Below are 13,074 nucleotides of genomic sequence, written 5' to 3' on the forward strand. Positions count from 1 at the left end.
CGCAAAGAGCTGGACATGACTGAGCAGCCAAACGACAACAGCAGTGCTCAGCTGGCCCTGGGGAAGGGCCCAGGAAAGTTGGATGCAGGCCCCATCGTAATTGCCAGGCCCCTCGGACTGCAGACAGGGCCTTTTGGGAAGGAGGGAGTGAGGTTCCTTTGCTTTCCAGGTTCCTCTGGGGTTTCCCCTGAAAAACCACCCACCTCTGATAATACCACAAGGGATATTTTCCTTTTGTGTGTGCTTAGTTTCACTGGGTAACTTTCTCACCCTCCCCATAAAGTGTTTTGTAAGGACAGTAGCAGGGCCCCTGGTGTGCACTCTTGAGTGTGAGGTGTTTACAGCTGGCTGTGCAGTGCTTTCAGCTCACACCAGGTATTCATGGATTAGCTGACAAATGGACACCCTACTGGGTGTTTTCCTGACTTAAAAGCAGAAGAATGAACATTTTTCCCCTCAGGGGAGCCATTTCTGTATTACCATAAAATTATTAACATCACTATAATAAGAGCATGGACCACATAGGTGGAAATCAGAGCAATTGGAATCTGAATAACAAAATGAATATAGTCCATCTTTCCTGAGTGAAAGTTTTTGAGCTATTTGTATTCATGGAGTAATTTCAATTACAATGATGATAAGTTTTCTTAGTTAAATTGTAGGATAAATAGTCAAGAAATGGTATTTCTAAGAAGTATGTGTGATGTTGGTCAAAGTAGGCAGAGATGGTAAATAAAATGGCATTTTGGTTGGACTAAGTGGCCTTTAACAGTATATCCAGAACTCCTTTTTCTGAATTTTGAACTGGTTGGTCTTTTCTTCTGCCTTGAGAGGATGCAGAAATACTTTTTTAAACGACAAAACACTGGTGTTTTTATAACACAAATACTTTACAAATAAACCCATGTCATGTTTTATTACCAGCCAGCCACTGGTCACGAAGAGTAACTCCAGCAGTGGTCACAATGACTTAGTAAATGGCCTCAGCTGGTGACTGTTGATAGAATAGATGCCGTGGACCCTTCTTGAAGTGACCAGGATGGCCTATCTAATGCTAGGTGAATACTCTGTCCAAAATAGGAAGGCCAGGGGAGTCATTACATAGTGCAAGATAACCTCAGCAATCTACTGCTTAGGGACCCATGGGCGCTTTTTTAAAATGATTTCAATTGAGTGGCAAAATCGAAACTTTTAAATAGCAGATGACAGAACTTTGAATTTTTCGGAGAACTGGAACATCCTCCCGGACCAACACTGTACATTTCAGAGGTCACGGAAGGTCAGATTAAAACCAAGGTGCACAGTTCCCAAGACAAGCTGTGGGACTCTCACAATCCATTTGGCAGTGGTTGCCGTGGATGATTCTAGCCTCTGAGTTCTAAGACCTAAGCATGTTTTCTTAAATTTTAGAATAAACAGTCCAGACATGGTATAGCTCATAAGTATGTGTGACATTGGTCAAAGTGTGACCTACATATGATAGAAGCAGCAAAATCATAAATGAATAAAACAGAGATTTTGAGAACATGTTTTATTTTGAAAAATAAAACCGATTTTGTTGGCCATTTGGGTGAGAAGGGCTGGAGGAGCATAGCCTGTTGGTGTCTTTGTGTTCTCAGAGATGATGGGCTCCATCTCTGCCTTTCCAGGTGGAGACTGAAATGTAAGGCTGCCTCCCGCAAGAACCTGGATATTTTGAGACTCAGATACACGGCCCTCTGTACATATCCCTTCACGTCTCCTAAAGACGACATAGGAAGGTGACACTTGGTTATTTCAAAAGTAACCAAGATGTTGAGACAAGAGGCAAACAAAAAAACATTTAGGACTGCTAGAACCTCTCGTGGGGTCTCCTGGGGCCACAATGGTGGCGGCTGAGCAGAATAGCGCTGGGACATCAGCAGAGGTGGTCCTCTCCCTGATGGGGATGACTAGAGATGAGTGTGGGGCAGGGGTTTCCCACTGAGACTCAAGACTGTCCACATCTTAGGGTGTCAGCACTGGGGAGCCCCCCTCCCACCCCAGAGGGATAGGCGACCTCAGAAGGATTGCCTAGTCCAAGGTTGCAAGGCTGAGCAGGGACTGACCCCGGATGGAATCCCAGGCTCTGTCCTCTCCAACTCTGCAGTGAGACTTTGTCACTTGGCGCCAGTGTGAGTTTGAGGAGCTTCCGGAGACAGGCCTCTCTGTCTGAATCTGCCGCCGCCCTTGGCTGCCGGTTTTCCGGTTTTTACTGGGAAACTGCCAGTTCTGCCTTGGAGTGACATGCAAGACCAGGAGCTGGGAGAGGTGCCCCTGACCCGCATGCTTTTCCCTTTTTGGAGACAATATACTGTATTCTGTGGCCCGTGGCAGCCTAACTTCAGAATTTACTTAATGCACCTCCATGCCTGCTGAACTTTCCAATGGAAAGTGTTTCTCCCTTCGTGTTCTGAATGTGATAAATGCATGCAGGGGGAGTCAGCATACCTTGCCCTCCTTCCAGAGTAAGTTGCCACAGGCTGAGAGCAGACAAGCTGCACCACATGGAATTTTTACTTAAACACAGATAGGCAGCTAGGAGCACTTGGAACCAGTCTGAGCTTTGAAACCAAACCGACTGAGTGCACTTTTATGAGCCACGTGACCTTGGGCGGATAGATATTTATCTTCTCTGAGCCTCAGTTTCCTGCTCTATAAAGTACAGATACTATGCGACCCCTGTTTTAACCTTGCAGGGATGTCATTGGGGTTCAAGTTCAGGTTGGGACCTTTCTCTTGTGACTATTAAGTACACCAAGGAAGCGATCGCTTATAACACAGGATGATGCCATTTGTAATATGAGGAATTTTAAAGGTGAGGCTCTACCATGTAGTTCTTATTTCAATATTAGTGAAAGAAAATCCTATTTGTACATTATTGAAAAGTAAAAATAACATTCTAAAGAATGACATTAGTTGGGAATTCTCTTGAGAGGTTATATAAATCTTAGGCTGATCTTTTCTTTTCATACAGACGTGCATGTATGTATGTGTTGGTCTTTCCTGGATGACTCAGGGATAAAAAAATCCGCCTGCCATTTCAGGAGATACAGGAGATGCGGGTTCAGTCCCTGGGTTGGGAAGATCCCCTGGAGGAGGGCATGGCAACCCACTCCAGTATTCTTGCCTGGAGAATCCCATGGACAGAGAAGCCTGGTGGGCTACAGTCCCCAGGGTTGCAAAGAGTCAGACAGAACCGAGCACAGCATGCAGAATCACATAGAAGTGTATATGTATATACGCACATACATGCGTGTATATGTGTGCATGAGTATACACATACACAGAGAGAGAACTTCTCTTTTCCATACACTTGGTCTACAGAGCAGTTTGTACTTTACCTGGGCTTCAGGTGGGCAGTGAGTATCAGAGTATATGTCCTCCCCTGCCCAGGCAGTTTCCACTCGCCTCCTTTTGTAGACCGTCTTTCAGGGGAGGCTCCACACGTGAGGGTGGGCTGCCCAGCCCCCCAGCGCCCCCAGACGCAGCATCTTAGGCCTCGTATCCAGGGTCGAGCCCACCCCAGATCTGGGCACTGTCTGGAGCGAGGGCTCCCGGGTGCTGGTTGAAGATGCGCATCTCACCTGTGTGGCCCTGGCTCAGGCCGTAGGTCACGTCTGTGGACCTCAGCGTATTAACTCTTGCCCATCCAGTACCCAGCAGCTGGGTGATTTCCAGTGAAACATAGAGGCAGGAGCCCCAGAACAAGGAACATCTGGGTCTTCTCTCCAGCACCCCTGCATCCTTGAGGCTGGCTCTGGCCTGGAAGACAGCTCCTATCCAAGAGGCCCTCTGCGGGTACCAGAGTCCTGGCCCCTCTTCTCTGGGCCCCACAGAGACCCCTCCCACTCTAGGTAAGGGGTCACATCCTCACTACTCTGTGCACAACCTTGAGCTTGTGGGCTCCCTCCAGGGCCCCTGGGCGGAAGACTGGCTGAAAAGTAGCTCAGAAACCCGGCCGGGGAGAGGAGGGCAACCATCCAATAGGAATCTAAAATGACCTCTTTGATTAAAGTATCATTAACCTGTACTCTTTTTTTTAAGAGAAATCTAACATTTAACAGAAAACTTTGTCCACTAAATGCCAGTCTAGCCAAGATAATGTTTTGAATTATGTGCTTTTTAGTTTGGCTATTACAAGGAGTACTCCTAGGTCTCACCATTGTTCCTATAAAAACTCAATTAACTTTACAAGATAGTCAGTATCCCAGGCCTTTGTTCCTGGGGTAGCATTATTGTTTTTTTCCCATAATTGAGGAAGGCTAAGTCTGGGGAGTGAATAGTTTGGTTTGTTCCCGGAGTCTGGCCCAGTACAAGGTTTCACTTGTTTAAATAACATTGTTTATGTGAAGGACACATCAAAGTTTAAATATTTTAAATAGAATAATGCCAAAATATTTAGTTGCACACTAAAAGGATGACTTAAATGCATTTGAGCATTTTGATTTTTCAAAAACTTTAGCTTTTAGATGTCCGTATTTTCCGAGATCGAGCCTCCAAGTGGGTCTGGGAAATGAGCAAGTGTTTGACCTGTTTTTTCAAAACGATGCTCCTCTTTTGTGGTTTGCAGTATTTTACTGTCAAAGTTCTTACTAACAAGGGCCATTTGTGTAGCTGACATGCTGCCAAGCCCTTTATAGGATGAAGAAAGTGATATGACATCAAGTCTTCATTTGGGGAACTAATCCAAATGCAAGCCCCTTTCTTTCCACTTTGCTCAGTGAATTCCAGGAACATGGAGGCAGCCATGGGTTTCTTGGTTCCTGCTGGGGCGTTTACTTGCCTGGGCTGTGCAAGTAAACTGGGCCTCTGCAGGATGCTAAAGATTGGCTCAGTGAGATGCATGGCTCCCAACACACCCCACAAATACCTCGTGTTGATAAATGGAGGTCTCTCTAGAAATGAACTCAGTCAGCAGCAAAAGGCCTGGGATTAGGAATTTTCCATTGGAAGAGACAGGCCTCTTTGCTCTGTGGTTTGGAAAATATCATGTTGCCCTTTTCTAGTTTCCAAAATTCATATCCATGTACAACTTTCAGCATAAATATTTATTGTTTTACTCTATTCTTCAAGAAGGAGAAGAGGATGGGGAGGGCGGAATCCCTTCAGTTTAATTAGAATTGCCTATGTCCTGAACTTGAGGCTTAAATAAATATTTCCACCTTAACAACAAGTTATGAGGGAGATGTCCCATGAAGGGAGAAGTTCTCATAGCTGCTCTCTTCAGTTTAACACCGGGAACATGGATTGACTGCTTCCCCAGTGTCCGAAAGACTTTTAATTCAAGCTTAATGATCCATTCACCACCTCACCCCAAAGCACAAATGACCAGTGCACCCACATTGCTACACACATCACCCCAAGGAAGCCAAGTAGAAATTAAGATAAAGAAAAAGGAGTTAAACATCCTCACGGTGAAAGATAAGTATGTCCCAATCATTACTGAGGATTGCTTACGCTAAAAATTCACTTGCTAATTATCTGAAATTCAAATTTAACTTGGTATTCTATATTTTACCTGGCAAGCAAAGCCAGTGGACAAAGGCATACAGTCGAAATGTCATAAAAAGGAGGGACAGTGTTTTTCTGGAACTTTGAAATTGTCGGGCAATTAATAAAACATTATAAATGCTGATTCAAATCATCATTATAACTCTAGTAAAAAGAATGTAATTTATCATGATAAATTAATGAGTCTAAACTAGTGTAAGCTGAACTTTTGAACTTGAATGTTTTCCCGTTTATGTTAAACTTTCAGTAATATTTCATCCTCATTTCTGATTAATCTTTAGTTGATTCAGTTTTAATCAACTGAATCAGTTTTAACTTCCATGTTCCCAGGTTCTTAACATAATGATCTATTCAAGTGGTCTTAAAGAGAACCAGAGACTTCATCATGTGAATCCTTTTGTAAAACAAAGAGTCTTTTAGAAATTTGAAGGCTTTTTTTTTTTTTTTTTTTTTGTATTTTGACTAATCACTAATTTATTGGGGCTTCTTCCCTCATGGCTCAAATGGTAAAAAGTCTGCCTGCAATGCAGGAGACCTGAGTTCGATCCCTGGGTCAGGAAGATTCCATGGAGGAGGAAATGGTAATCCACTCCAGTATTCTTGCCTGGAGAAGCCTGGCTGAGAATCCCATGGGCAGAGGAGCCTGGCAGGCTACTGTCCATGGGGTCGCAAAGAGTTGGACACGACTGAGCAACTAACATTAACTCATTTCTGATTAACCTTTAGTTGATTGTTAATCAGTTTAGTTGATTCTTAATCAGTTTTAGCTTCCATATTCCCAGGTTCTTAACTTAATGATCTATTCAAGAGTTCTTAAAAAGAACCAGGAATCCCATCATGTGATCCTTTTGTAAAACTGTTTTTCAGAAATCTAAAGGCTTTTTCTTTTTTTGTATTTTGACTAATCACTAATTTATCAGTTAGAAGTTCAGACTTCTGTTCATGTTTTTGAAATCAAGCACACCTAGTTTTCTCTTATATAGCTTATTGTTGAAAAAAAGTCACAAATAGCACAAGCAACTCATTTGTCAAAATAAGTAGTTCATGTCTTTAATATCGAGTGATTTTTTAAAATTTTTAGGGAATTCCTTGGTGATCCAGTGATTAGGACCTGGTGCTTTTACTGCCATGGCCTTGGTTCAATCCCTGCTCTGGGAACTAAGATCCAGTAAGCCCCACAACACAGCCAAGAAATAATTTTCTTTTTAATTTTAAGAAAAGAGAAGGAAAGGAAGGGAGAAAGGGAGGGCAGAAGGAAGGAACAAAGAAAGGTGGGAAGGAAGGAAGGAAAGAAGATTCCTAAGGGACTCAGGTAGAAAATGGTTCAGAGGAAATTTTGAATCCAAATACCCTCCCACTCTCCCAGTATTCCTGGAGGAAACATTGCTCCCACGGAGCCAGAGCCTTTCAGAATCCTCGGAATGAGGTGGGCTTTAAGAGCTGACACTGTAAAGGTGCAGGGGAAGCTGGCAAGGGAGGCAGCTCTGAGACAGTTATTTGCTCTCAGGTGGGAGATGACTGTACTTCTGGGCACTGGGGCTGCCCATGTGATGGAGACTGTGTATTTTGGAGACTTTCAATTCATCACAGTGTGGCTGAACTGAAGCCCAAGTGTCCCCTTGAGAAATAAAAAGGACTCTCTACCCTCGTAAAGTGACCTAAGTCATTCAAAAACAAAAAAAACAAAAAACCATTGCCAGCCTCCAGGGACCAGATCCTATTGTAAGCTCCCAGGATCCATTGGTGAACAAGCCAAGCAGAGGTCCCTGCCTCCTGGGGGTGACATTCGCTCAGAGAAGACAGACAACAAATAGTCACCATGAGAAAAGTTCGACAGTGTGTTGGAGGAGGTTGAGTATTATGCTCTGCGGGGAAGAGGGCAGGAGGATCTGGATTCGGGGTTGGGAGGAACCAAATTTGAAACAGGGAGGTCAAGGTGGGGCTGGGTCGCGGTGACTTTTGAGCAGACTTGCAGGGGATGTGAGTGTGAGTCACTGGGTTCTCTGTAGGAACAGCGTTTATGTAGAGGGAACAGCCAGCAAAAGGCCGAGTGCCTGTTCGTGTCTGATGTATGCGGTTCTCAGCCATGACAGTTTTGCCCCCAGGGGACATCTGGTCATATCTGGAGACACTTCCATTTGTCACCGTTGGGATGGGGGTGAGGCTAGTACGGGTGTCTCCTGGGTAGAGGCCAGGGGTGTAATTAAACATCCTTAAACGCACCCACAACAAAGGATGTGCCAGCCCCAGTGTCAGTGGCGCTGAGGTTGAGAAACCCTGTGTTTGAGGAACAGGGAGGAGGCCAGAGGAGCTGGAAGGGAGGCAGCAAGGAGGAGGGAGGTCGAACACGAGGTCAGCGGTGACAAAGGCTGGGACTGGGGTGGAGGGTGGGGGGTGTCGGGGAGGACCTTAGGCCAGTGTGGACTTTGGAGGGCTTGGAGCAGAGGAGGGACATGAGCTGCATTCACAGTTTCAAGAGCATCGCTCTGGCTGCCAGGTGCAAGACAAACTGAAGGAGGGTAAGGGAATGCAGGGGCTCGGGTCTGGTGAGATTATCCAGGCAAGAGGTGACTGGCCAAACACCAGTGGAAGCAGCTTCGAGACCTCTGTGCACAGAACCACCCAGTGCCAGATTTTAGAGTTAGAATTACGAAATTCCATACCATCCCTGCTCTTTTCATTACTATATGTCCTATATTTTGCCCTAATATAGATAATATTATATATTAGCTATCTGTATAGACAGGTAAGAAAGAGGAATAGATATGGTTAAGTTGCCTCTTAGTTGAATTATATCTTACACACTAGGATACCTGATACCTGTTTTAGCAATTCATTCATAACAAAACAGTTTGACATGGGTTAGGTACAATGTAATCCTCTGCTTTACCATGGTCTTGGCAAAAAAAAAAAAAAAGTTCACTCTTGCTCACAACTCTTTCGGGGTATATTTTTCTAAACAATGTATAACCCTAAACATCCTAATTACCTGAAAATGGGATCATGTCCGACTCTTTGTGACCCCATGGACTGTAGCCCACCAGGTTCCTCTGTCCATGGAATGTCCCAGGCAAGAATACTGGAGTAGGTTGCCATTTCCTTCTTCAGGGATCTTCCCAACCCAGGGATCAAACCCACATCTGCCACATTGCAGGCAGATTCTTTACCATCTGAGCCACCAAGGAAGCCCTGGAAAAGTGATGAGGGGAGCATAAAAGGTCTAGTGCCTAATACATGGACGTTTGAATTACTTTCCTCTTTTAGAAATGTATTCAGTTGTTCAAATAGTTTCTCTTCTCTTACCTGATCAGCTGAAGCAAATGCTTGAAATACAGCAAAAATGCCAAAAAACCTTGAAGTCATGCATTTGCCCAAAGGTCTCCAATACCCTAGAAGCATCACCTCAGTCACTGCTCCATGTGATCTTCCTAAGTATGTGTGTTGTCCTGTTTGCAGCCAAAGCCATTGGGAATCGTAGTGACAGCCTGCAGCAGAGGCAGGACCCCACCGCGCCTGTCCACAGGCAGCATTGCATTCCATGTATTGCTGTGATGCATGTAAACATCATATGATCTGACCTTGTATTTTTAAAGTCCTGCTAATCCAAAGAAGTGGTAAATTAGTCTCTTTATTAGTGAACAGTGGGCTGTTTTTCAGTCTCTTAATGTCTTTTAAGGAAGTTTTAAAACATAGTTGAATTCAGGACTTTTTCATGTGATCTATCCAAATGGTTCTTCCACTCAGCAGGGCAGAAGTGTTAAGTCAGGGTGGAGTTCAGGGAGCTGAATGTCAACTTTCACCTTGACATTCCAGGTGAAAGCAGCAGTGTCTTCCAAGAGTAATCCTTCTTTCACCCTCTAAGACAGGGTTTCTCAAAGTATGGCCCAGGGACCACTTACCTCAGAACTCCCCCAGGGCTCCTTAAACTGGTGCAGGTTCCCTGGCCCCTTCCCACACTTCCCCCTAAGGGTCGGCCAGGTCCCTGTATCTTCCCCCGAGTATCCCAGCACAGTCCTGCCCACACATTTGAGAACCCCGACTGCAGGTTACCCTTATTAGAAGAAATGACCCTCCATCAGCATCTCAACATAGACTTGTTAAAAATGGCAGACGTCATCCACGTGGAAATTCCATTTCTAAGGATTTGTTCTCCACAAGGAAGTGTGTCATCCCCCTCCCGTGTTAGTCTTGAATTTCCTTCCTGGGAATCTTGGAGGGTGCCTTTTGGCCTTTGTCCTTGGGGGTGTACAGTGGTCCCTGAAGGGGTCGTTTCACCATGGGCGGGGTGGGGGGGACCATACTGGGTCGCCTTTCAGAGAGACCGATCTTAGAGACTCGTTGAAATGGTCGTTGCTCTCGCCTCATGTATCCATCTCTGTTTTCTTGTTGCACAGCAAATATGCCAGAGGACTACCCTGATCAGTTTGATGATGTCATGGATTTTATTCAAGCTACCATTCGAAGACTGAAAAGGTCACCAGAGAAACAAATGGCCGTGCTTCCTCGGAGAGAGCGGCACCGGCAGGGGGCGGCCGCCAGCCCGGAGAGTGCCAGAGGGAAAGGCCGGCGCGGCCAGAGGGGCCGAAATCGCGGCTGCGTCCTCACCGCCGTGCATCTAAACGTCACTGACTTGGGTTTGGGCTACGAAACCAAGGAGGAACTCATTTTCAGGTACTGCAGCGGCTCCTGCGATGCAGCCGAAACAATGTACGACAAAATATTAAAAAACTTATCCAAAAGTAGAAGGCTGGTGAGTGACAAAGTCGGGCAGGCGTGTTGCAGACCCATCGCCTTTGATGACGACCTGTCCTTTTTAGATGATAACCTGGTTTACCATATTCTAAGAAAGCATTCCGCTAAAAGGTGTGGATGTATCTGACTCCGGCTCCAGAGACCGCTGTGTATTGCATTCCTGCTGCAGTGCAAAGAAAGGGACCAAGGTTCCCAGAAAATGTTTGCCCAGAGTGGAAGATGAGGACCAAGGAGGCGGAGGAGGAGGACGTGGAGGCAGAGGAGGAGGAAGGCAGCCATTGTGGGAGCCTGGTGGAGGGAGATCCAGCTACAGAAAACTGGACAGGAGAGAGAGAAAAGACAGCCGTCCGCCTTCTCCCGGATGGCAGCTGACGTCACCGGAAGCTCAGGGCCGGTGTCCCTGGTTGGGTGTTGCCGTCGTTTCATCTGATACAGTCCACCGCCATGGGTCCCGGGCTCAGCCGCGGATGCACTTGAAACCAAACCAGTGTATCTCCTGTGGTTTGCTTTCACATGTCTAGAGACACCAGGGAAACGGCCCTCCTGGTGTCATTCCTTGTCATTGTTTTACTGCTGAAAGCAAAGAGAGGTTTATTTTTCTGTCACTCAGTGGAGACATACCCCGGAAAGGAGGGGAGAAAAAAAAAATCAAAGATCCAGGAGAGTTAGTAACCTTTGCTCTGGAAGGTTCAGGCCTGAGGTTTACTCCAACCAGCATTTTGGGGAACGGTGGGTGATTGATTTCGAACATGGTGTGTGGGGTGGGAAGAAGTTGGCTAGGAACCAAAAAGGCTGTCCTCATGACTAAAACCAAACCTGAAGGTATTTCTTTTCTGCCCTTGGAAACAGGAAACCAGTGTGGTTTTTCGGCAGCATTCTTGCAGGAGAGCGTGCGGGAAGGCCCCCAGCTGCACCGGGGCAGGGAGGCCGCTGGGCTGTCGGTTTACAGAGAGACAGATGTTACATACACCCCAGCTCCGTTATGCGTGGTCACCAGTGACCAGAGAAGCTACTCGATGCAATGCATCTGTTTCAGATACAGAAATATAGAGAAGATATTTATTGAGATTTAAGTTATTGTTATTTATTACCGTTCACTAATGAGTTTCTCTTTTTTTTCCCTTATTTATTAAAGTTTCTTTTCAAAGGTGCCAAAGTATATGTGCTCACAAAATGCAAAGGAAGGTGGCAAAGGAAATTTTAATTGGGGTCAAGGGTCCATGCTTTTCAAAGTATTAAAAAGACTTTCGCTAGGCAAAAATCACTTACTTTACCTTTTTAAGAAAAGCCCTTGTGTGCTTCCACCCCCCCTCTACCCTCCAGGTCTCAGCATCTTACCTGGTTTTATATGTTAGAGAGGAACATGTCAGAAGGAACATTTCTGATGGGCCTTCCTTTTCAGGAGCAGCGTGTGGAGACCGTGGCATTTGCTCTCATTTCTACATGGTTCCCTGTCCCAGCAGACAGGCCATGTGCTCCATCCATTTCCTGCTGTGTTGAAGCTCTCACCCTCCCATCCACATGTATCTATCTGTGATATGCATAACCACATATGTCAAAGGTTAAAGTCTCTAGTAGGTGGTGCTGGACTCCATGTTGACCTCAAAATAACAGTTCTCTCAAGTAGCCGGGGTTCTACCCTGATAGTGGAGACTCTTCCCCTATCCTTCCATCCATCCACTGCCTTCTTGAGAAACACGTCTAGGCCCAGCATAGCCAAGGAGCGCTGCAGGCCTTCTGGAAGTGGGGTCAGCCTGGTTGCCATGCAAGCCACCAGGGGCTGCCCCCATACACCTGACTCCTCCTCAGAAGAAGGTGGTCGGGAAGGGTGGATGTGGAAGACGGGCCCTGGCCCAGCCTCGGCACACCTGCCCCACCACATGGATACTGAAAGCCTTTGACAGAGCAGGGACATAGGGTGAGAAAAACTATCTCAGCGACCAGGTCATGGATTTGTCTGGTCTCTGCCCCCATGCTCAATGCACTGGGCCCTATTTTAAGAGCTTGTGACATATCTCATAAAAGGGATTTTTATCAAAGAGGTTATCTATCACTACATCACTACCTTAGTGGCTATTAGCTCAAGTGGTACAGATTTGGCAAATAAATAGCCTACTGGCCTCCCTCAAATAATCATGTAAATTTTACAAAGTAATCAAGAAGCACCAGACATCCCCCCAAGGACCCAAGCTGCCCATCACTCTGCCTGCTCTGTTCTTTCTGCTCCCCTTGCACGACTTGGAAATAGAGGAAAAGGGCCTGCCTCTCACCCTCTCTTGGGGCCTAAGGAGGGGAACTTGCTGAGGAATGGCCTGCTCAAAATAGGGACAGGTCGAGCTGACCGGTCGTTCATGAAGTGCAATTTGATGCAGCCCCAGATCATCTGTCCAATTCAGAGAGTCCTGGCAGGTCTGGTGGCCGGCGTCCCCAGGGGTCAGCCTTAGCCCCAGCTCCCTGTGGAGACTCTCTGCCCACAGGGGCGGTAGGATTCAGCGGATGCTGACAGCTCCTTCCCAGCATCACCTACACACCATAAGCAGGTTTTCACTGAAGCAAACTGCTCTGCCAAAGCCACAAAAGGGTAAAGTTTGTGATTTTTTCTTTATTGTTGCGATTACCATCTGATCCAGTAAGGAGTGCACATCTTGGGAAGTTCTGACTTCTCTGATCTGTCTCAGTCGTTTGTGTTATACAACCAAAGTTCTCTACAGACTTTATTTTTGTACAATATTATTTTGTAACTTTTTACAAATAAAAACTCATTTCTATTGCTCTCTCTACTTCTGTGCT

General features: G+C 45.9%; 1 protein-coding gene across 7 annotated transcripts in view; it reads left to right on the top strand.

The window, feature by feature from the left end:
- Window positions 1-13,064, top strand: part of GDNF (glial cell derived neurotrophic factor) — a 28,470-nt gene extending 15,406 nt beyond the window's left edge. For 5 of the 7 annotated variants that reach the window (XM_005221582.5, XM_005221583.5, XM_024981224.2 and 2 more), the window contains one exon: window positions 9,927-13,064. In XM_005221582.5, the coding sequence (XP_005221639.1) occupies window positions 9,927-10,411 (485 nt within the window). In that variant the 3' untranslated portion in view covers window positions 10,412-13,064. The remainder of the gene's footprint in view (window positions 1-9,926) is intronic. The other 2 variants (XR_009491866.1, NM_001192849.1) reach the window with 2 other exon arrangements.
- Window positions 13,065-13,074: the final 10 nt, after the last annotated feature.

This window comes from Bos taurus, chromosome 20, assembly GCF_002263795.3.
Source record: "Bos taurus isolate L1 Dominette 01449 registration number 42190680 breed Hereford chromosome 20, ARS-UCD2.0, whole genome shotgun sequence".
NCBI lineage: Eukaryota > Metazoa > Chordata > Mammalia > Artiodactyla > Bovidae > Bos > Bos taurus.